At 39.8% G+C, this 25,000-nt stretch overlaps 1 protein-coding gene across 6 annotated transcripts in view; it reads left to right on the forward strand.

Annotated features, from left to right (window-relative positions):
• Atp10d (ATPase phospholipid transporting 10D (putative)) overlaps positions 1–25,000 on the forward strand; it is a 92,141-nt gene that overhangs the window by 36,240 nt on the left and 30,901 nt on the right. For all 6 annotated transcript variants that reach the window (XM_029565703.1, XM_029565702.1, XM_029565700.1 and 3 more), the window contains 7 exons: positions 2,018–2,222; positions 4,755–4,840; positions 11,219–11,325; positions 11,586–11,717; positions 12,077–12,204; positions 12,289–12,541; positions 20,159–20,397. In XM_029565703.1, the coding sequence (XP_029421563.1) occupies positions 2,018–2,222; positions 4,755–4,840; positions 11,219–11,325; positions 11,586–11,717; positions 12,077–12,204; positions 12,289–12,541; positions 20,159–20,397 (1,150 nt within the window). The remainder of the gene's footprint in view (positions 1–2,017; positions 2,223–4,754; positions 4,841–11,218; positions 11,326–11,585; positions 11,718–12,076; positions 12,205–12,288; positions 12,542–20,158; positions 20,398–25,000) is intronic.

Here is a 25,000-nt window from a genome sequence, read left to right on the forward strand (position 1 = left end):
TAGCTCAGAAAATTGTTATTGAATATGTCAATGCTGTTTTAATGAAATGCTTCTTCTAAGTATGTGGTTATTAAATAAATAATTTTTAAAAATTCAAAATAAATTTGTTATCATCTCTTGAATGTAACTTGTTTCTTTCAAAATCTGAGACATGGTTAAAGATATCATCTGTCATACAAATTCGGAGCCACCTGTTGTCCTTGTTGTCTCTTACATGTCAGGAAACTTGCCTGTCTCAGGTACCAAACCATGTCTTCATTTCATCTCCTTTGTTCCTCTCTCTTGCTACTGATGTAATTCTGACTCTTTTGATCTCTCTGAATTATTTCAGTAACTTTTCATTGCTTTCTTATTTATTCCTAACGCTAACTAGGCTGCCACCCATCAACTTATGCATTACTCTGCTGAATTAATGATTAACTGAATTAATGATTAACTGAATTAATGAATTAACTTGTGCATTATTCTGCTGAATTAATGATTCTTAATATATAAGTCATATGCTTAGACTATAACTCTCTCTAAGGATTCTTGAGAATGAATATAGCCTTTTAACACCATGAGTATAATAGAAAATAAATTACTTTATTTTTGTTTATTATTTATTTATTTATTTATTATTTATTTATTTATTTGAGACAGTCTCATTATTTGATCTAGGCCAACCTTAAAGGTGAAGTTATCCTCCTGATTCAGCCTCTCAAGTTCTGGGATTATAAGTGTATTCCACCACGCATACACACACACACACACACACACACACACACACACACATACACTCACTCACACACACACACATACACATACACACCCATTGAATAAAATATAAAAAAATGAAAAAAAATACATATAGAGTAGGAAACAATCTTTTTTAATGGACATACCTTTTTCCATGGTCAGAAGACTCAGGACTATTTTGAGCAGTACAGCTGTGTGTCAGATTCTGGGAAGAGGATGGTTGTAGGATCCAGGGGCCTTTCAGAGATGCTCAGGTCCCTCATGTAAAATGCTGCAATCAGTCTCTATCCTGTACATGCCCTCTGGTACACTTTAACTCATCTCTAGAGTGCTTATAATACCTGGTACAATGTAAGAGCTCTGTAAACAGCTGTTAAATGTATTTTTGGGGGAATGATAAGAGGAAGAAAAGTCTGTATATGTTCAGAATGGACAGTTTTTTCTTTTCAAATGACTTTTATTCGCACTTGGTGGAATCCTCAATACAAAGCCCAAGGCCATGGAAGGCTAACTTTATTTCCATTCAATGAGAATTAGAGATGTTAGTATGGTAAAAGATGATTTTTTAATGTTGTGTAGAGGTATTTCATTGTTTTCCTTAAATATCCAGCGTACATGCTAGAAGAAGAGATCTCTGAAAGCAGATATGTCTTGTGCTCCTGACCACAGAAATGTGCAAAAATCGCTCCGCATATGATTTCACCCTTCTAATGCTAGCTGTAATTTTATCCTAGAGTTGCATTCAAACAGCACGAAGTGAATAAAATCCTAGTGGTGGGGGTGCTGAGAACCGAAAGAATATGTCTTAGTGACTTAATAACAAAATTTTAAAAATTTTGTATTCATTTTATTTTATGTGCATGAATGTTTTGCCAGTATTCAAGGAAGTACACCCATGTCATGCTGTACCCTGAGAGGCCAAAAGAGGGCCTCAGATCCCCTGGAATTGGAGTTATGGACGATTGTTAGCTGCCATGTAGGTGCTGAGAACCAAACCCGGGTCCTCTGCAAAAGCGGCCAGTGCTTTTAAACACAGAGCCATTTTTCTCCAGTCTCAGTAGCTAAATTTTCAAGTGAGGCATTTGTGAAATTTTGGTTTTACCAGTTCTGACACTTAATACACATAGCATTTCATACACAAAAGTTCATAAATCACACACTAACATTTTCAGAAATGGTGACCTAAACTTCCTTTTGCTACTTTATATCTCTCTCTCTCTCTCTCTCTCTCTCTCTCTCTCTCTCTCTCTCTCTCTCTCTCTCTCTCTTTCAATTTTAGGAAGGAGAAAAAGTACATTGATTGCTGCTGGAAGGATGTCACTGTCGGGGACTTCATTCGTCTCTCCTGTAACGAGATCGTCCCTGCAGATATGGTGTTACTGTCTTCCACGGATCCGGATGGAATCTGTCACATTGAGACGTCTGGCCTTGATGGAGAGAGCAATTTAAAGCAGCGGCAGGTGGTTCGAGGGTATGCAGAGCAGGTAGATAGCAAGTTCTGGCTGGGGATTTACGGACCTCCTTTTTTCTTCCTCAGGAAAAGTCTGAGCTCATTTTCACAGTACTGATGAAGGGATTTTTAATTTAGTCTACCACTGACAAAATAGAATTGCAAATGGCTTAATCCATTTCCAGTTATCAATGTATATGTATTATGTTTTGTAGACAATATGATAAAAATGAATTTGGTGTTCAAATGCTTCAGTCTACAGTCAGATTTTTTTAGAACTTCACTAGAGGAACCCAACAGAGTTCATTTGCAATAGAAATAATCACCTCCTAATTTAGTTTCTTACCCTTAGATTTTTATATTTTGTGTTTCCATCATTGTTCTTAAAATGTCTAATTATATTCCAAAACCTTTTAGAACTTTTGTGGTTTCTTATTCTACACAACTTTTTTACCTTGCTGTGACAAGGGAAGTTATAGTGACAGAAATTTGAGTAAATATATCTTTGCTGTGGCACTAGACTTTTGGAAAGTTACTCAAATACATAATTCCTTAGCTTCCTCATCTTGATATGGAAATGGTATTGTTGTGTGATGCATATGAAAAATCATGAGATCACCTAAACATCAGTTTCCTTTCTCAATGTCTAGAAGCACTTGAGGAAAAATATTTTAAAATTTAATAGTCTTTAAAAATTTTTATTGATCATTTTTTATTTTGTGTGTATGAGTGTATTGCCTGCATGTGTGTAAGTGCACCCATGTGGTGCAATGCCAGTGGAGGTCAGAAGAGGGCATCAGATCCCCTGGAACTGGAGTTACAGATGGTTGTTAGGCACCGTGTGGGTGCTGGGATTCAAACCTGAGTCTTCTGTATAAACAGTCAGTGCTCTTAACTGCTGAGCCATCTCTCCAGCCCCTGGCCTTTTTTTTTTTTTTTTTTTTTTTTTTTTTTTTTTTAATTTGTAACCTACACTACTAATAAGTTGGTTTTTTTAGGCATCATATGCTCAGAAATCAATAACCTCCTAGTGCCATTGCACTGGTAAATTCCATCACATTATGCTGGGCTTCTCTTTCCTTCTGTGGATAGCTCATGTAGACCCCTCTGCGATTCAGCTGCCTCTGAGCTTGGCATCATCACTTTAATACACAGTCCTGCTCTTGAGATTTTGGCAAATCTTATAAAACTTGGAATTTTGTTATATCACTAAATGCATACTTTAGGCTGCTGTCAGTTGGTTAATAGGCACACTTTGGCTTCAATTTAGGATGAGCACTGTAGAATTCATTCAGTTTAGAATTCACATCTAAACTACCTGCTTGTTTTGAGAACTTTGTCAAATTACTTGATCCTCTTAGTATCTTTTCTCATCTGTTCATTAGGCCCATAATTATACCATCAACCTCACTGGATTGTGAAAAAGGAATTAGCTATGTATTTAAAATACATAATATAATTTCTGGTACTTCAAAAGAATTCAGTAGATATTATTATTAACAAATTAGATCATATCATGTAATTTACATTTTATGTTTGCTATGTCATATCTAAATATAATTACTCTTTTATGAGCTATAGAAATACAAAAATATGCTGGGCATGGTGGTGCATGCCTTTAATCCCAACACTCGGTAGGCAGAGGCAGGCGGATCCTCTGTGAGTTTGAGGCCAGCCTGGTCTATAGAGTGAGTTTCAGGCAGCTGGAGCTACAGGGAGACCCTGTCTCAAAAAGACCAATAATAATAATAATAATACTCAAAAAGCCACACTCAGTCTCTCTCTCTGACTTTCTCTCTTTCTTCTCCCCACCTCGACTCTTTCTCTCTCTCATGATACTCTGTAACTCAAGCCAGTCTGGAACTCACTATGTAGCCCCAGCTGGTTTTCAACGCTTACTAATTTTCCTGCCTTAGCCTCCTATGTGCTGGGATTAGAGGCATGAGCCACCATGCCTGAGTACCTGACTTGTTCTTAAAGAATCTGTACTTTACAGAAGGTACTTTTAAAAAGGCATTTTGTTAACATATCCATTGCCTTCATGAAGAATTATAAAATTATCTGCTTGCTCCATTAGAGAATTTTATGAAATTGTGATGTCTTGCTTATTCAGAGTTTTCTATTTATAAACTTTGGCTTGCATTGAATGCATACGTACTCCAAAGTATTTCCATATACACTCAATGTAGCAAACTACCAAAAGATTATAGACTAGCAACAAAAGTATTTTCAGAGCCTTATTTACCCAAGAGTATTTACACCATGAGTAGAAGTTGTTCTGCAGAGCCCTGCATAGATTCCAGCACATGGTATGCATCATCTGCTTGTGTTGGGAAGCTCTCTTCTCTTTCCGAAGACACCATTTCAGTGCCCTAAGGCCAGTCTGATACCTGTTATGGATCCCCTAATTATGTGTGTACTTTTTTTTCTGGGAAATTTGAAAAATAAACTTTATAGCAGAATATATGCCTTAAATAAGAATTGGTAAAAAATGACCCAATGTTTTAACTATCAAGGTTTAATTTTGAATTATTCTTCTTTTGTGATTTTGACAAAATATTTTTAGGACTCTGAAGTTGATCCTGAGAAGTTTTCCAGTAGGATAGAATGTGAAAGCCCAAACAATGACCTCAGCAGATTCCGAGGCTTCCTGTGAGTGACACATAGCTTACCTTTGTGTGTGAATGACACAAAACTTACTTTGTGGGCACGAGTGATGTTGTACTTAATTCAGTAAAATTTTTGTATATTCATATCCTATTTAAATCATTAAAAGCAATAAGTTTAGCCGTCCATAAATTGGTTTAATAATTAATAATTTAATAAATGTTCATCTCTCTTTATATGTAATAAAGTATTAGAAACGATAACGTTTTGTTCTTAAAATAATCCTAGAATCTCTTCCAGTAATGTAAGAATATCTTGAATGAGTTCCACCCACATTTCTTTTATTTATTTATTTATTTATTAGTTGTTTATTTATTTAATTTTTGCAGCAAGACCTAGCTGCAAACTCACTGTGCAGCCCAGGCTTACCAAGAATTTGTGATTCTCCTGCCTCAGTCTCTTGAGATGACAAGTATGTACCACCATGCCATTGTGTTGGACAGCTTTAGTTGTCAACTTGGCACACCTGGATAGAGGGAGCCTCGGCTCAGGAATTCCCTCCATTGGACTGGCCAGTGGCCATGTCTCTGAGGCATTTTCTTGATTGTTGAGTGATGTGGGAGGGCCCAGCCTACTGTGGGGGATACTACCCCTGGGCAGCTTGTTCTGTATGGTATAAGATTAAATCGGGCCAAGGGAGCGAGCCAGTAAGCAGTATCCTTCCATGGCCTGTGCTTCAGCTCCTGCCTTTAGGTTCTTACCCTGAGTTCCTGCCTTGGGTTCCTTCAGTGATGAACTGTGACCTGGGAGATATAAGCCAAATAAATCCTTTCCTCCCCAAGCTGGTTTTGGTCAGAATGTTTTGTCACAGCAATTGAAAAGCAAACTAGAATAGCCATCTTCATGAGTACCACATTACATTGAATAAATGTAAGGGTTTAGAAGGAAGTGTTTGAGCAAAGCATTTGGCTTAAGTGATATGCAAGGATGGTCTGTCCCGTCATCAGAACTGAAGGAGCAGGTGTGCGATTCTCGTTGGAAAGAGTTAGCCAATGATCTGCAATTTTGTCTTAGAGCATGGAAAGTTGTACCAAAATTAATTTTCAACATGAACTGGGGCAGCCACATCCCTTCTACCAGAATACCTAGAATTCGGAAATAGTCATACAACAGAACATTAATCACAGCCAGAAGAATGCACACATGGCATAGGTAGCAACCTGGGTGGCCTTCTAAGTAGTCATGGAAGAAGTAAAACAGGAACATCCTATTATGATTCGATTTAAATACATTTCTAGAAAATGAAAACTGATCTCCATTCATAGAAAGCAGATGAATGGGATCTTGGAGTGGGGAGAGTTGGGAAGTTGCACAGAGCCACAGGGAAGCCCTAACTCTGACAATGCTTTCGTAAAGAAAACAGGTCATATTTTACATTCTGTTGGTCATTGTTAGTTATTCCTCAATGGAGTTGTTTTAAAAACCTTAGAAAGAATAAGAGTTATCATGCAGAAAATACATAGTATAAAGGTAGTCACCTGACACTGACCAGTGGTAGGACAGTGAAGGAAACTAAGCCATGGGAAAAGGCTAAGGGCTCAATCCTAAGTTGGAGGTGATGTTGGGATTCTATTTCCTTTTCTTTTTGGGGGGTTCTCTTTTTAAGATAGGGTCTCCCTGTCACCCCAGCTGGCCTGGAACTCACTCTGTAGACCAGATTGGTCTTGAACTCAGAGATCTTCCTGCCTGTCTCTGCCTCCTGAGTGCTGGCATTAAAGGCCTATGCCACCACGCTCAGCTGAGGGATTCTATTTTTAAGACTCAGAAACAACCAAGTGCAAAGAATGTCTAACATTCTAGACTGGGGAGTAGCAGAAGCTATGATTTGTGACCACCGTAGATTTTGTATGTATGTATGTATGTATGTATGTATGTATGTATGTATGTAGTATATCGGTGAGCAGTAAGATGGCTCATGAAGGGACCAGTCTAAAAGACCTTCTGTATTTAAGACGAACTATTTTTTGTGGGAAACTGTGTGTATAACACAGAACTAGAGTGAATATTTAGTATGTATAAAGTCCTGGGTTCAATCCCCAAACATTAAAAAACAAAATTATACTGAAGATATTGTTGTTGGGTTTAGAGGAATTCTTCCATGGTTAAATTTTAGATGGTCTTTGCAAATTGAAGTTGGACAGATGCCCTTCTCTCATAAATGGTTTCAGAAGCCTTTTCTCGGGATGAGTTCTCTTCTAGAATTATTTTAGCTGCTGACTATTCACAGAATTTTCTCTTGTAAACATCAGATTCAGGGGCTGCCATTTTTGACCTTAGATCAGCTCAGTTTTACAGAGTTCAGTTAGACTATGCAGACTTCCTCTCTCTAAGGTTGAGACTGATGAACCCCAGCCCCTGACAAGAACAGACATGTTCGTGGCATGTGAATTCATGTACAGGTAGGGGAGAGCTAGAAGGATGTCCAGTTTAGCACTCTGTTGTCTGGAGCCTAACACTCTGCAGAGAATCTGGCCTAGAAGCTTGTATATACATTTACAAAATTTTTTAAGAACATCATTATCAGACTAGTTATGACCAATGCTAACATTTTGCCCAATATCTAAGAGTCCATCTCTTACTACCTTAGACTCTCACAGTAGTATGAACCTGACAAGTAGTTCCAGATTTCTGCGACTGGAGCCTGTCCTTCCTCATAAACTTCTTTTAACCTTTGGATATGGTTCTTCTGCAACAGACACACTTGCAAATCGCTTGATGTTTGGACACTGAGTCTTGCCCAGAGCCTTCACGTGGTTCCTAGCCCCCTGTCTTCTTGGCTTGCCTTTGAGTTCTGGGATACTGTGCTTACCTGCCCTTGGGTGACCATATTTGTTTGGAGATCCTCTGATGTCAGTTTGCATCAATATTTGCTACCCTATTTTCTGGTTTCCTACCATTACAACAGCCGGAATCCTCAGAGGCTGCCTTGCCAAGAGATCACACCAGCCTATGTGTTGTTCAGCTCTGTTGATGTTCATCTTGGCCTCAACAATTCCTCAGAAAACATTCAATTAAGAGACTCAAACCTAGTTAGAAGCAGTGATTTTTCTGAGGAATCATTTTGGTCTGCTGAACTAGATCTTTATTCTTTCTTCTTCTTAGTGGTCTGTTTTCAAAATCAATGAACATTAAGAAGCTCAAACTCATTATCTATATGAATTTGAGTAAAGCTGATGTACTCCTTATTTAGGCCCATACTTATGCAATTCTATATCAAATAGCTCTTAGACCAGTAGCCAAAGCTGTCTCTATTAGTTGCTGGACACATGGTAAAAAGATGGGCCATGGTTTCTTGAATGGAAGAGAGCTCTACATCACAGCTATTGTTTTTCATGGAACTCTGAAGCCATTTTATGCCTTTTTCTGCCAAATACTGTACGCTTTTCAGGTACAAGACATGTTTGGTATTTGCAAGTACAAAAGGTCAAAGCTTGCCTTTGGTGTGAGTGTGGTAACAGAGTTGTATCATAGAGAAAAATATGGACTCCAGGAAGGAAAAATTACTTCTAGCTAATGTGCTTTAGAAATGATAGTTTTATGTTTAAATCTGCTCCTATGAGGATTCTGGAGTCAAATACCACATTAATGAGGATTGGCTGATGGTCACCTACATGTGCCACTTATAATTGTGAATTCTAGGACTTCACTTTCTCATCTATACAACCATCTCTTAGGAGGCTGAGACAGGAGGATTATCACAAGCTCAAGGCAGCCTGGATTACATAGTAAGTTTGATGCCAGTTTGAGCTACAGAATAAGTCCTTAGTCTCAACCGAGCCTCCAAAATAAAGTGAAATAAAACCATGGAGATGAATTAGATTAAATTCAAGGATGCTTCTCACTCTAGACATCTCTTTGGACAGATATTTAGGCACCTGGTAGAACAAAACGTGTACAAACTGTGGGAATAAAATGGCAAATCTGCTTTGCTCTTTCTTCAGAATATGAAAACTTCATAGAGTTTTTACTTTATTTTCTTTGCAGTTCCAAAAAGAATAGTATGTTTGTTGACAGCCCCCCCCCCCAAAAAAGAATGTTTACTGACAGGCTTTTAAAATTTTTTATTATTTTTATTTTATGTGTATGCATGTATTGCCTGCATGTACATAAGTGTACCCGTGTCTTGCAATGCCTGTGGAGGTCAGAAGAGGCTGTCAGATCCCCTGGGACTTGAGTTACAGGCAGATGTTAGCTGCCATGTGGGTGCTGGGATTTGAACTCAGGTCTTCTGCAAGAACAACCAGTGTTCTTAACTGCTGAGCCATCTCTCCAGCCCCTATTGACAGGTTTTACTTATGTAAAAAACAGCAATTTATAAACTAGTGATTATTGCTTAGATATCCATTAAAACTTAATGTTGAACTTAAGAGGACATTTTCAAATATGCAAACAAATGTTTTTTCTTGTTTGTGTAAATATTCCAAAAATTTTGCCCTGTACTATTGTTATAGTTTAAGCAAGTGATTATTTTGGAAATTTTGCGACTGTTTATTACAGAAATTCCCAAAGGTGTAAAAGTGAAAAGAAATGTCTGACCAACACGCAGCCCGCCCTGGCCCCAGCCTTGGTCATTTCACACGTTGCCAGCATTGTTCCTTCTCTCCTACTTCCTGCCCCAACCCTGTGTCACATTTCACTGTGAATACCTCACAGCTGATGAGGACACTGAAAAGTAACCAGAAAGCCACTATCACACCCAGGGAAAATCAGAACCATTCCTTCATCTCATCTAATGCCAGGAATTCAAATTTTTCCAGTTGATGAGAAAAGTTTTCTAATAGTTATTTTATTCAAAACAGGAACCAAAACAAGTTCTGCACATTATATTTAGCCAATGAGTTTCTAAACTTCCTCTGCCAAAACGGTCATTTATTTCATAGAATTTACTAGACTCTAGGTTGAGCTGATTGAGTCCGCCTCCTTCCTTCATTTCCCCATGTCATTGGTTGCTTGAGTGAACCCGATAAGTTTTTTGAATTTTTTTTATTTTTTCAAATTTTATACCACATATTTTGATCATAGATCCCCTCCTGTATCTGCACCTACCTTTTGAGTCCCCCATCAAATTTCTGAACTCATATGTGTATATATAACCCCAACCCTGTCTGAGGGACTATGGCAAGTGGTGACTGCTGGGAAGGGGAGATTGAGTCTCATGTATCAATGTGAATTCATCCACCTGAACCTGGTCAACCTAAGACTCTCACCCTTAAATGAGGCTGAATTTCCCCTTCTCAGCAGTCACTGGTTGCCAGAAGTTCCTCAGATAGGGTGTAGGGTTGGGGTTTCTTACCCTCTTACCCATGTCTATGCTGTTTTTTTTGTTGTTGTTTTGTTTTGTTTTGTTTTTTCTGTCTTGAGCTTACATGATGCTTATGTATGATGTCACTGTTGCTATCTACAGTGAGTAACTGACCAGCTATCTACAAAACTATTTCCTTGTGGTTGTCTACCTCCTCTGGCTCTTACAGTCTTTCCACTCCCTCTTCCACACTGATCCCTGAGCCTTGGGTGCAGAAGTTTGATATAGGTGATTCAGGGATAAGCAGTCTGCAACCTCATAATTATTCTCTACATGTTGGCCAGTTGTGGTTCTCTGTGTTCATCATCATCATCTGCTGTGTAAGGAATCGTCTCTGCTGAGAAAAGCCTTTACCACATTTAGGTTTGGCCGACTGCCTCATTCTAATGAGGTTTAACATGCTTTTCTGGCCCTGTTATATTGTCAAGTGTCATGGCCTACTTTCAGAGTCTGTTGAAAGAAATGGATTCTCTCCCTAAAAATAGCAAGAGTAGTTGTGCATATAAAGCCACACAAATAAAATACTGCTCATGATTCTAGAGGCTTCATGGAATCTAAGAAGCCAGACTTCTAACAGAGAATATAGAGTGCTGACTTCCTAACCCACACAGGGGCCTGTTATAGCCCCTGTCCCTTTGCTGTTGGTAGTTTCAGCCCTCGCCTTTCATTATGCAGTTTCCCATCAGCCTGTCATGTAATGATTTAAAGTCACTAATAAGCATTGCCTAAAAATAATTCTTAATTTCAACTGAATCAAAATTGCTCATTCTCTGATTCCCTTTATTCACTATTACATTCCCCAAAATGCAGTGGGTACTAGAAAAGCAGGATCCTTACTTTGAGTATTTTTGAGTTCTTGTAGTAACAGACCTTGACAAATAACAACTAGAAACAATAAGAGCTTTCAACTTGTTGCAGTTCTTTCCTACACAATGGGCCAAAGATTTGAAGCTTTCCCTATAAACTAACTTATTAAATGGGTCTAGAACCTTGCAACACTTTTACTTTTGATTCCCTATTTTGCCTTCTAAAAATAAATCCATATGCTGTGTTTCTTGCAGAGAACATTCCAACAAGGAGCGTGTGGGCCTCAGCAAAGAGAATTTATTGCTCAGGGGATGCACAGTGAGAAACACAGAGGCTGTTGTAGGCATTGTGGTCTATGCAGGTTGGTTCTATTTCTAAGTCTATCATTCTCTCCTCCATTTTATGATTACTCAAAATGGAACCTTGAGAAGCAGAAATTGCATTTTGATCATCTTAATCACAGATTCCATTTTTTTCTAAATAAATCACAAAAGCAGATTAAACCGACAAAATATGTTATATAACCATGTTTGAGTTAACTGTCTGGCAAAGAGGTTTTTCAGTGTGCTCTTTGCTACCTACATACTTTGTATGTTTTCTAACATAGTCTTTCCCATGCAGGTCATGAAACTAAAGCAATGCTGAACAACAGCGGACCACGGTATAAGCGCAGTAAATTAGAGAGAAGAGCGAATACAGATGTCCTTTGGTGTGTCCTGCTTCTGCTTGTAATGTGTTTAACGGGTGCACTGGGTAGGTGAAATTGAATTATCTGCTGACATAATTTCAGTAAGGTCTTACATTATTTTATAAAATGATGTTTCTGTTTGGCTTGGATAAGAGGGGTTTTTTTTTTAACTTTTAAATTTTCCTCATGTCTTTTTCTATCTCATTCTTTAGCTTAACAAACACTAATGTCGAGTATCTCTATTTATACTTTGCCACAGCACTAAAGGGATTTGGGAAGAGATTTAGAGGGAGTCAGAGACATGAAAGTGTATCCCTTTAAATTTGTACCAAAATGAGTCCTCATTATCCTTCTTGAGGGATGTAGTTCTGTATTTGTGTACTCTCTATATAGTGTTCTTTTGATGTCCGTGTATTTCTTAAAGGTCATGGAATCTGGCTGAGCAAATATGAAAACATGCTCTTCTTCAATATCCCTGAGCCTGATGGACACATCATATCACCCATGTTGGCAGGATTCTATATGTTTTGGACCATGATCATTTTGTTGCAGGTAGGATTTTTTTGTGGCTATCTAGCTCCAGTCAGCTCTCTTCACCTTCTGTCACCGTCATTAACAGTTTTTCATTGTTCTTAGGTCTTGATTCCCATTTCTCTCTATGTTTCCATCGAAATTGTAAAGCTTGGGCAAATATATTTTATTCAAAGTGATGTGGATTTCTACAATGAGAAAATGGATTCCACTGTTCAGTGTCGAGCCCTAAACATCACTGAGGATCTTGGACAGATTCAGTACCTCTTTTCTGATAAGACAGGAACCCTTACTGAAAATAAAATGGTTTTTCGAAGGTGTAGTGTGGCAGGATTTGACTACTGCCACGAAGAAAATGGTAAGTGGGATTTCTACAAAACCACCTACAGCGTTCACTTCACAACCACTTAAATGCCTAATAATCCCGGTAAGGAAGTGCTGGGTTTAAGCACTGGGTACTGAATTCATCCCAATAGACTTTATTCTACATTAAAAGATATTTTTATTTTATGAGTATGAGTATTGTGCCTGTGTTTCTGCAAGTATATCACATTGCATGCAGTGCTCGTGGAGGTCAGAAGAGGGCGTTAGAGTCCCTGGACCTGGAGTTATGAACTGTTGTTAGATGCCATGTGGGGGTTGGGAACTGAACCTGGATCCTCTATAAGAGCAGCCAGTGCTCTTAACCACTGAGACATTTCTCCAACCCCTATTCTGCATTCTTGTTTAGAATTTAGTAGATGTTGAGTGGTACTAAATGATATGATGATGCAAACATTTATGATGACACTAAGTGATGCAGATGCTTAGCATCTGTTTGGTTAACACTATATATTTTTAGTACTTATTTTCTATGTCCCCTCAGTGCACGAAAGATACCAAGTGACTAGAGCTAAATATTCCTAATTGAACTGTAACCGAGATGGCTATGTGGGAAACATGGGGTCTTATGCTACCTCTAGAAGGTGCTGACTGCCTATGGACACATTTTTTTTTAAATATTTTATTTATTATTTTTATTTTATGTGTATGTGTGTATTGCCTACATGTAGGTAGGTGCACCCGTATCGTGCCCGAGGACAGAAGAGGCTGTCAGATCCCCTGGAACTGGAGTTACAGACAGTTGTTAGCTGCCATACGGGTGCTGGGATTTGAACTCAGGTCTTCTGCAAGAACAACCAATGTTCTTAACTGATGAGCCAACTCTCCAGCCCATATGGACACATTTTTACCATTGGCACATCCAAAGCTTCTCATCTTTTATGCAACAATTTAGAAACACTCACTCACACACACACACACACACACACACACACACAAGATAAATGGATTTGGAATAAGGTCCAGTTCTTTATAGATATAATCAGAGATATGTACTACTTTCACTGAAATGAAAGCTACTAACAACGAATGGATGTCTTATGGCCAATGTTTTAGGATTTTCTATCAAAAGTATTGTGTAGGAGATAATTGTGTAAAGAATACTGCTGCTTGGAAATAACCCTCTGCCCACATGCAAATGATTTATACACACCTGACAACACTGTTATGTATTTTAAGACCTGCCCACTTGGAAGGGACCCACATGCTGGCAGCCGTACCAGCAGCACCCACAGCACCTGGGCCTGGGTTAGAAATGCAGAGCATCAATTGAAACCTCACCTGAACAGTATCCCCAGGTGATTGGCATACATATCAAAATTTAAAAAAAAAAAAAAAAAAAAAAAAAAAACACCTTTAAAAGACTACCGAAAAAAGAATACCATTTAAAAAATAAAATTTGCGGGGGGCGGGGCTGCAGAGGTGGCTCAGCAGTTAAGAGCACTGGCAGCTCTCGCATACGACCTAAATTCAATCCTAGCACTCATATGGCAACTAGCAACTGTCTGTAACTCCAGTTCCAGGGGAGCCAACACCCTCTTCTGCTTTCTGCAGACACTGTACAGCATGGGTGCACTTACATGCATGTAAGCAAAACACTCATACACATAAAATAAAAATAAATAAATGAAAAAAACTTTTTCCATATTAGGGTAGTTTTAAATCACAGACAAGTTACAAAGACATTATGGGGGAACAACAGGGCCTCATACTGTTTCCCCTGTTAACATGAGCCATGCTATGCATTTGTGATCAGTGACGAATCAGTGTCAGCACATTATTACCTGAAACCCATGTTCCAAGAGTACCCTTGGTTTTCTCTCATATCCCCTACTGTCCCAGGAGCATGTTCTGGATGCCAGTAACAACCCTCATGTAGGTTTCTCTGTACTTGACAGGCTCCCAAGGTGTTCCTTCTTTTGGTGAGTTTGTGCTTTGACAGGTCTGTTCTGGGGTTTTGTAGAATATTCCTCAGTTTGAGATTGTCTGGCAAGGCCCTTGTGACCCACAGTTTATAATTGTGTTGATGTGGAGGCATCAGGGATTACTTTCCAAGAACAGATTTTTGCAATCAAACTTTTTAATTCCAAATCCCATTTCTGAGACCTGCAACTCTGTGGCTCTCAGCGAGTTATGCAAGGTCTCAGCCTCAGAAAAAGGGCCATGATAGTGTCCCACCCATGCAGATAATTCATGCAAAAGTGAACAGAGCCAGGCATAGGTAAGTCCTTATACACAAGCTGCTATTATTATTTTTGTAATTACTGTAGTTAAAATAATAGGTAGGCCTGCCTCTTAAGAAGTACATGATCCAGTGTGGGAGACAGATGTATAAATTACAAATTTATCTTGTTAATTGTAACTTTAAAATTGATATCCTTGAGACTGGGAGATGGTTCTGTTGGTAAAGTGCCTGCTGTGCATGCATGAAGTCCTGAGTTCAAATCCCTGCACCCACATAAAAAAAATCATATGTAATAGTGGCATGCATCTGTAACCCCATTGCTGAGGGGACAGAGATAGGTTCCCCTGTATCCTTAGAGCTCATTGGTGAACCACCCCAGCCAAGTGGATAAGCTCCAGGGTCAGTGAGAAATACTGTCTCAGTAAATAAGGGGCCTTCCTTTGGCTACCACATATGCTCACAACATGCATTTTCACACCTGTACGCACATATGCACACACCTACATGAATATGTACGTATATCACACACATATATACACAGAGAGAAATAAAATAAAGTTGTATTCTTGCTTCATGTGTGGTTTGATTTTCTGTCAGACAGGCAGTTCTAGAGCTGGAGTTTACACTGATGAGATTCATTGTATTAAAGGCAGGGTATCAGACATTCTCAGAATGTTGGAAATGTATGGAAGATTTCAGAAGAGAGCTTTCAGTTTCAGTGATATGTGCATGATGAGGTTAGAGGAAGCTTAGCTAAGTGTGCTATTTACAGTAGGTGAAAGTTGGGATGCCAGGGATGTTTGGGAAATTAGTTCACTGTGGGAGGCTTGACTGGAAGATGAAGTGTGGAAGGAAGCTCTTTGTGCTGTGTTTGACCTTGTATACTATAAAGTGTGGTAAGCTTTTTGTTCCATATTTCAGGCCTACATCTATCAGATACCAAATCAAACTGGGCCATAAACAGATTTTGGAATATTTGAGAAGGGGTGGATTGCAAAAGAAGATATTAGAGATTAAATAAGGCAAATAAATAAAAGAGATCATTTGTTTTGCCTAGGACCTACCTTTAACTACAGACTGTTTCCTCATATGTATCAGAAGGGGAGAGTTTCTAGTTTGTCCTGAGACAGTTATATAACTAAATTAGAGCTTACTTTATTAGAAATATTAGAAGTCTTTACTATCATTTGGGTAAGTTTTGCTTATCAATATGGCACAAACCTGGTTTTTCATACACAATTTTCATAAAGTTTTGACTGGGCCTGGGCATGTATCTCCAGTGCTTTGTTTTTTATTCACACTGTAATATCTTGCCCTGTATACTTCCCAGAGCTTTCCATAACATGAGTGAAGGTTGAGTCACGCTGCCTTTTCAGATCCAATCTTGTAGTTCTGCTTGTTGAGCGAGTTTGTCCTACAGTGATAGATGAGCTACCTAACATCACACTGATCACACAATTGCATCATCCTAATTAGAACCCATTTATGTGGGTTTTGAGACTCTAATTGTCTTAAGAATGACATCCCATTACCAATATATTTCTTGAGCAATTCAAAGACTTACTAATCTCGGCACTATTCCTATTTTGGGATGGGTTATTCTTTTTTGAGATGGGCAGTCAAGTGCACTGTGAGATCTTTAGAAGTATCCTTGACTTCTACCCATTGATGCCAATAGCACCACCCCACCCCCGTTATAACAACCAACAGTGAGCATAGACATTGCCAAAAGTTCCACATGACACCAATTTACACCCTCCCCCCTCAAAAAAAGCAGTAAGAAGTTCTTCTTATATACTGTTCAGCACTAAGGAGCTTGGATGTAGAGATACACATGTTGGCTTTATAATCAAGAAGACTAAACTTAAAGCTCAGCTCTCCCTTCAATCATCTGCTAAACATGGTTACAGTAGTCTCTCGGCTTCTTAATTTCCTCAGCTGGAGAGAGGAACAATGGTAAGTGCTGCCTTGTGACATTATTCATTATTTTGAAGATAGAAATGTGTGTATTTGTGTATACGCACAGACTCATGATGAAAGAAAAACCTCAATAACTGTAAGTCCCTACCCACAACTTTCTCTTAACATTAGAAATATTTCGGTTTTATATCCATTCATCCAGTATTCCTTTGACAGATATTTAAGCTGCAAAACATGAGCTCACAGAAATTAGACAGAGGAGCTTGGCCTTTAAACTAGCAAAACTAACAAGTGGCTGTATTTAGAATCAGTACAACATTAGGACACAGAAGCCTGCCTGTGGCATCTGATAGACCTGGTGTTAAGACTAGTCCATGCTATTTTTGTGAAATAGCCAACTAATAAGGCTTATTTCTTTACTTAGAAAATGGGATTATTAATAGTACCTACTCAGAGGGGTGTCATAATGATTAAATGAAGTCTGGTATATAGTAATACTCTTCCCATGAAAATGCTAGCTGTCTAGTATGCAGCAGTATGGGTGGGAGCTGGTACAGCTGTATCAGAAATCTTCAGAAAGAGTGAATGTTTTGCTGAAAGCCACTTAGTCATTGAACAAGTTGGTGCCAGAATCTCAAGCCAGATGTGGTGGTGATGTCTAACATCCTAGCAGTTGAGAGGTGGAGGCAGCAGGATCAGCACCTCAGGGCCATCCTTGGCTGCATATTCAGTACCTCGGCTTCATAAGACCTTGACTCCAAAAAGAAACAACAAAACAAAAACAAAAGAAAAAGCAAGAGGAAAAAGTAAGAATATTAATTATTATCAGGACTTTGTAGATAATTAAGATAAGGTGATGTGGCCTATGAGGGTTGGGTGGCTGCATTGGCCTAGATGGCCAGGCATGACCTTGCTTAAGTGGGACATTAGAGTCTAGAGCTGAATCACAAAATCTTGAAATTCAGGGACAAACACTTTCCAGCCCACAGCCCCTCATGCTGTAGTAAGCTTGCAAGTTTTCAAAGTAAATAAATAAGGCCAGTGAGTCTGAATTTTAGTGAGAATGTAGCAGAAAGACAAAAAGGAATCAAGAGAGGTGATGATCATTCTAGGTTATGTAAGGTAAGGAGTCCAGAGTAGGGAGTCCAGAATTTATTCTAAGTAAACCTGAGTGTATTAGTCACTTTTCTGTTGCTGTGATAGAAACACCATGATCAAAGGAACTTATAATAGGAAGAATTCATTTAGTTAAGGTTCCAAAGGGGCAAAAGTCAGTCCATCATGGTGGGGAGGCATGGCGGGGAGGCATGGTGGCCGAGGTGGCTGGTGGTGGAGCGGAAGCTAAGCTCTCACATCTTCAAGCAGGCACAGGAAACAAGAGAGTTACTAGAGATCTGGCAAGGTTTGAGAACTCTCTAAGCCTGTCCCAGTGACATGCTTCCTCCAGCACGGCCACACCTTCCCAAAACAGCACCACCAACTGGGGACAAAATGTCCAAATACTTGGAGCCTATGGGGGACATTTTCATTCAAACCACCATACTGAGGGTATCAGAAAGCTTTATGTAGGAAGTGATCTGACCTGCTTTTATCCTTTAGGGAGATCACTGTAGCTGCTATCTAAGGAATGGATTGCAGAGAGGCAAAGAGACTGGTTTTGAGGCTACTGGTCTAGTCTAGTTGAAAGATGATGGCAACTTGAACTAAGCTGATGGAGAAAAGTCTAGATACTCAGGATATACTTGATGTGTAATGGCCATGTGCTAGTATGTGGGGAAGAGAAAAGAGATCAAGAAGAATTCTAGATTTTTGGCTTCTGTAACCACATAGACAGTCAGGTACAGTTGTATAAAGGATAAAAAGACTAGAGGAAAGTTGAGGAGGCAGAGGAAAGCATTCTGCTAAACCATGTGGAATTTACATTATGTATTTATTCATAAAGTATTTATTGAGTGTTTATGAGCTACTGGATTGGACCCTAAGAATATATTAACAAAATGTAAATTTCTGTAACCATATTAAGGTTTATATTTTGTTGGATGTTCTAAAGGATAGAAGTAAAAGGTGTGTCATATGTAGATGATGATACATGCTGGAATAGGACCAGTAATGACTAATGTGGCCCAACCTGGGAAATCTTCACTGACATGGATACAAGACTTGAGGAGGACTGAGGAGGTAGCCATACCACTGTCTGTGCTGAAGAGTCTTATGGACAGCCAAGTGGACAGTTGATTGTATGAGTCTGGATTCCTGTGACAGGTTTACAGGTCATGTGTACAGAATTCTATTTCAGAGATCAAACCAGATAATACCACCCAAGGGACTGGGTGCAGATGGAGAAGGTAAGGCAGTTCTGCACTTGCCAGTAATGGAGGGTCGAGAAGAAAGCTAACTGCAGACTGGATATAATGTAGAGAATTTGCCTAGCATGTATGGGGCCCTAAGTTCAATCCTTACCACTGCAGAAAGACAAAAAGTATACTGAGGGCTGGGGAGAAAGCTCAGTCAGTAAAGTACTTACCTTGAAAGCACAAGGACCTGAGTTCAATCCCCAGGACACAATTTAAGAGAACATCAGGCACATTGGTGTGTACTTGTCACCCCAGCACTGAGGAGGTGTAGAGACAGGTGGATCCTTGGGCTCATTGTCTGGCCAGCCTACTAGCTTCCTTGGTGAGGAGCTCTAAGCCAGTGAGAGTCCCTTGTCTCAAAACAAAGAAGAAAAACCAAGAAACAAAACAGAGCATAGAACTCGAGTAACAAGACCCAACCCTAGCCTCTGTCCTCCACCGGTGTGTAAACATGTGCACATGCTCCCGCACCATACACATGCACACACGTACCCATGCAAGTGCATGTGCATGCAAGCAAGCCAGCTAGAGAAAGTAAGCAGCGAGAGCCATTAAAGTAGGAGAGAAAACAGGTAAGCATGATACCAGAAGCACAAAGGGATATTTCCAGAATGAGTTGGCTAATACTAAGGGTTCAAATAAGATAAGGACATAGAGGTATGTGATTACTGGGTTTGAGACAATGGAGCTTACTGGTGACCTTGACATTAGGTTAATGGAGAGTTGGGGACAGGAAGCCCTGAAACTGGTTGGGGAAAGATTGGTGTGAATGAAAGGTGAGGGGCTGCAAAAATGAGGGCCTTGAAGACCCAGAGGGCAGGATCCAGACTGGAGGTGGAGGGCTGGGCATTTGACAGGAAGGCTGAGTTCTGCATCACAGTAGGGTAGCAGGTAGAGTGTATGAGATGTAAACAAGATGTTATCCCTGGAGATAGCAAAGGAAAGGAGTTCCTAATCTGTTGTGTCTGCTTTCCTCAATAAGGAATGAGATAATTATTAACTGTGGATTCAGATGGGAGAATTTGGAGCCAGGATTGAAAGGGAAGGAGGTGGTGTAAACAGCTCAGAACCACCTGACGTATTCATCCTGCAAGTTGTTCTCAGATGTTGACCCAGTGTGATTTTTATTCTTCAGCCAAGAGGCTTGAGTCCTATCAGGAAGCTGTCTCCGAGGAGGACGACTACATGGACACTCTGAGTGGCTCCCTCAGCAATGTGGCAAAACTGAGAGCCCATGACTGCAGGACAATTCATAACCGGCCTTTGGGAAGCAAGCCTTCAACTCATCTTTCTGGAAGTACTTTTGCTGTAGGAAGTGGAGAAAGAGTCGGTGAAGTGCCTCATTCCAGACAGGCTGCATTCAGTAGCCCAATTGTAAGTGTGAAGGCGTGACCATGCCCTACATATCCACTACTGTGAGGACAGGACAGCCCTTAGTTATAATAGTGCCCAACAACACTACTTTCTTCTGCCGCCTAAGAGGTGACATCATCATAGTTCAGCATGATGGGAACACAGAAGTTTAAGCAAGTAGTACAACTTTCAGAATTGGTGTTGAGAAGTCATGTATCATTTCTGAAAAATATTTCAGAAAAATATTTTTCTGAAACTTTCTGGTCATGCCAGAGCCTGAAGGACACTGCCTTTATATGAGGGTCTTGGCTCTCTCTAAGAACCAGCAGAGCTTACCAGAATTACTACAGAGACAGGTATGTCTAATTGTTAAGGAAATCCATAGGTCTTTTGGTGTCCTCAAAGATCTTTTCATCACTCTCTAGCCTTCCTCTGTATCCTATTGAAACTAAATTCCAGTCCTCATTCCTAGCTCCTAAAAGAGCTCAGCAAGTGGTTTAAGTCCCAGTGGCAACTGTTAGGACTGTCTACTCATGCCCATTAATAAACCCATTTTACTGCAGAAGAAATAGAGAGCAGTGTAGGACATGGGGAGAACAGAAAAGATGACTGTGTAAAGGAACTAGAAATCAGTGGTTTCTCTGTGTTTAAAATTACCTCTATAGCCAGGTGTGATGGCACACACCTTTAATCCCAGCACTCAGGAGGCAGAGGCAGGCAGATCTCTGTGAGTTCAAGGCCAGCCTGGTCTAGATAGTGAGTTCCAGGACAGCTGGGGCTACAGGGAGACCCTGTCTCAAAAAGACCAAAAATAAATTAATTAAAAAATAATAAAAAATAAATAAAATTACCTCTATAAAATTTTCACTGCCTTCTCAGCCTTTCTATTTCACTAACACCTATGAAGTCAGTAACAACTCCAAACAGATGACATAACGAGAATAAAGCAGCAGCTTTGGGGGCCCTGTGCATAGCTACACAGAGGCTGTTGACTGATTTTCATGGTGAATACATAATGTGAATAGACCCCAGGTATCTCCCTTGTCCTGAGAAGGCCCCGAGGGAATCTCCTGGTTCTTTGCAATCACTTCCAACTCGTTTCTGTGGTAGTGAGGATATTAACTCCTCCTATAATACAACTTGGTTATATAGCAAGTGGTTCCAAACATCTAGACTTAATTTTTCTCCAAATTTTGAAAGGCAATAGCAAATAATACACACGGTCCTTTTTTTCCTTTGCTCATTTTAATCCTATACAAGAAAAATATGTATGTGTATATTCTTTTCTCCTATGCTGTTTTTACACAGTCCTCAACTGAACTGCATTTTCCAGCAGCAATCTAAAAGTAATCATGTGCTAACTCATGTTTAGCTGGCTGTACGTAGCCAGCAAGGTAGAGCTACTTGTAATCCCCTCACAGATCCCTCATCAGGCCTCTCTCTTTATTAGAACAAATAAGCACTTTCTGAAGTCTTTGCACCTTATCTACTGCCATCTCCCCTGCCTGAGATATTGCCTCTCTTTGTGGCTCTCCTCTGTTCATCAAATCTGATGAACATTAATTTAAGGATGGCTTTTGGTATCTGTACTGAATCTTTTTGTCAGCTTCCAAGCTCTCTGTGTGCATTCCTTCTGTCCCTTCGTCTTCATAAGATGGGCCTTATTTCTGCACCTGACACTCTTCCATTAGCCCCTTGAGATTAAGGAGTTTTTATTTTACCTTGTGTTCTCACATGGAGTGCAGTGTCTGGCATATTCATTCTTTTTAAGGTTGTTGCATGAAGCTGATTTCCAGGCTCAATCTTCCCACTCAGTTTGTTTTGTTTCCACTTGCCCTGTACTCCAATGTCATGTGTCCTTTTAATTATTTGGATGTTCTGCGGGCACTCTTCTGTTTGTGTCTTGCTCCTGGGTATGGGATCAAGCGCCATGTTCCACCTTGAAACATAAGCCTCACTCTTGAGACTCCAGTCTTATAAGTTGAGTTTAATATTTTAAGAAAGTGAACAGCTGTACAATTCTGCATCTGATTCTAGAAGCCCATCATGTAGTCCATGTTAAGAGCGCCTGTGTGAGTGCTGAGTGCGTAGAAGGCTGGGACAGTATGCATGGGAGGCAAATTGGAAGCCAGAGAGTGAGATGATGCTGGCAAAGTTAGCATATCCTTGAGGTTTGTGAGTCCTGGGTTCAGATCATATAGTCTAGAAACAGAAGCCTTTACTTCGTAAGACAGTGTGTTTATGTTTCTTTAGCTTTTTAGTATTTCCTACCATGAGCATGCTCTTCTCCTGAGTCTGTGTGGACATCTCCTTCATGTCATTTATGCTCAGGTGTCACCTTCTTAGTGATTAATGGCTTTCCTGTCACTTAATCCTAAACACTTCCCATGTCTACCCTGGTCTCTCTCAGTCTAGAAGCATCTTGTTTGAGGGATATGTATTAGTCAAGGTTTTATAAAGAAACAAAACTGATAAACTATATATGGATTTATTAGAATAGCTCGCAGGATAGAGTCTGAGTAGTCCAACAATGGCTGCACCACACTGGAGAGGCTGACAATCTGGTGGTTGCTCAGTCCATGAGGCTGGGTGTCTCAGCAGTCCCAATCTGGCATTGAAGGCCTGGAAGATTCCTGGAGGTCTGATAGTCTTCATTCTACATTGGAATCTAAAGAAGTTGACTCTACTACCAGCGAAGCAATGCCACAGCAGCAGGATGAACTCATTAGTAGAAAGAAGACAAGCAGGCAAAAAGTGAAAACTCCCTTCTGCCATGACCTTTTATATATGGGCTGCAATCAGGTGACGCCTACATTTAGGTCTTCCAGCTTCAGATAATCCAATCAAGAAAGTCTCATTTCAGTTAATCCCAGATCCAGTCAAGTTGACAACCAAGATTAGCCATCACAGGATACTTTTGGATATACTTTCTCCCTCACATAAGATCTAAATCCCATGCAAGCCAGGATCCTGCTTTTTCTATGCAACCCTCTTCCCTTGAAAGATGCCTAGCATCACTGGTTCATTGGGATGAATGATTTCATTAATCAGTTAATGGCATGGCATAATGCTGAATAGTAAGGTATAAAATGAGTAACATATGACTCTCAACATTCAGTTTTGTTCTAGGCAGAGGTGGAGAGCATAGTTGTAATCTTCTTTTGAGGATATGGAAATTATTGATCCAAAACATAGTGAACTGGAAGAGAATAAGGAGTAATTCATAAGGGCTGCAAAAAAGAAGTTAAAACACGAGGTGAGACTAAACTGAGGAGAGGTGTTTGGAGCAGACAACACGGGACATAGCAGACACTCAGAACTGCTAGATGGAAGAGAGTTTGTACAGAGGAGAAACCATCAGCTGTGGCTGTTTGCCTTTCTATTTTTCCTTAAGGTGTGTGGTATTTAGGAAACAGATGAGACCAAGAGAATGCATTTGTGTCTACACATAAGCCAAACCTAGAGAAGCAGAATGGCTAGCCTCTGGAACTACAGTGCTAGCACTGAATGAAATAGAAAGCTTAGAACAAGTGGGTGAGGGAGGAGGAGGGAACAGCTTTAGAGCTGCCTGGTCCAGTTGTCTCCCCTGTAGAGTGTCTTTGTCTGTTATTAAGCTGCGGGTGTTCAGAGGTTTGTATAAACAAGTAAGTGGGTTTCTGTTACTTTCAGTTTTAAAACATTTAATATTTAAATTATGTTGAAACCCTACAAATGCCTGAGCAAACAGTGTGAGAGAGCAAAGGGAGTCTAGCCAGGTTTTGCATATTTAACTTGGATTTAAATGGGGAGGAAAAATAACAAAAGGAAAACAGAAACCTTACCTGTGAAATCCCTGCAGTCAAGAAGGAAGTCTGGGTCCTTATGATGAGTAAAAACTCTGAAAGGGTCAGGCATCATCACACAAGATGACAGCAAAGGTGTGACTCCCCACCGTGAAGCCAGCAGGCCTTTACTGACATCGTGGGAAGCTGTCTGCATCATGGTCTGGAGTCTATGCTCTAATTATGAGTAGAAATGTTTTCTGAATTTTAATGAGATGCCTGGTTGAGATCCAGTGGGAACTAATATGTGTTTATCTACCAAAAGTAGCATCTTTTTCTCCATCCCTTTCTGTGCAGAGAACAGCAGCAGTTTGATAGTAGTGTACAGCAACAAGCTTGGATTGCTTGTCATGTATCAGGTGTTGGGTTCAGGATTCAAAGATACAGCTCTTACCTTAAAGGAATTCCATACTCTGAGGAAAGAAGTCCTCAGGCACAGAGTCATTTAAAGCAAAGTAGTGTTTTCTTGTGAGGTGGCAACAGCTGTCCATCATAGCAAAAGAACCATTGTTAATCTTAACATGGCAATAATGAAGAAGGTTCTGATCTTGGAGAAAAAAACTGTAAGTATAATCATCTGGATAAAAAATGCATGAGGGGCTGGAGAGATGGCTCAGTGGTTAAGAGCACTGGCTGCTTTTGCAGAGGACCTGGGTTCCATTCCACCCACATGCAGGCTAACAACTGTTTGTTATTCCAATTCCAGGGGAATCCAATGCCTTCTGACCTCCATGGGCATTGCACGACACAGGTGCACTTACATGCATGCATGCAGTACATTCATACACATAAAATAAAAATAA

This window comes from Nannospalax galili, unplaced genomic scaffold (genome assembly GCF_000622305.1).
Source record: "Nannospalax galili isolate Female #2095 unplaced genomic scaffold, S.galili_v1.0 scaffold318, whole genome shotgun sequence".
NCBI classification, from domain to species: Eukaryota; Metazoa; Chordata; class Mammalia; order Rodentia; family Spalacidae; genus Nannospalax; species Nannospalax galili.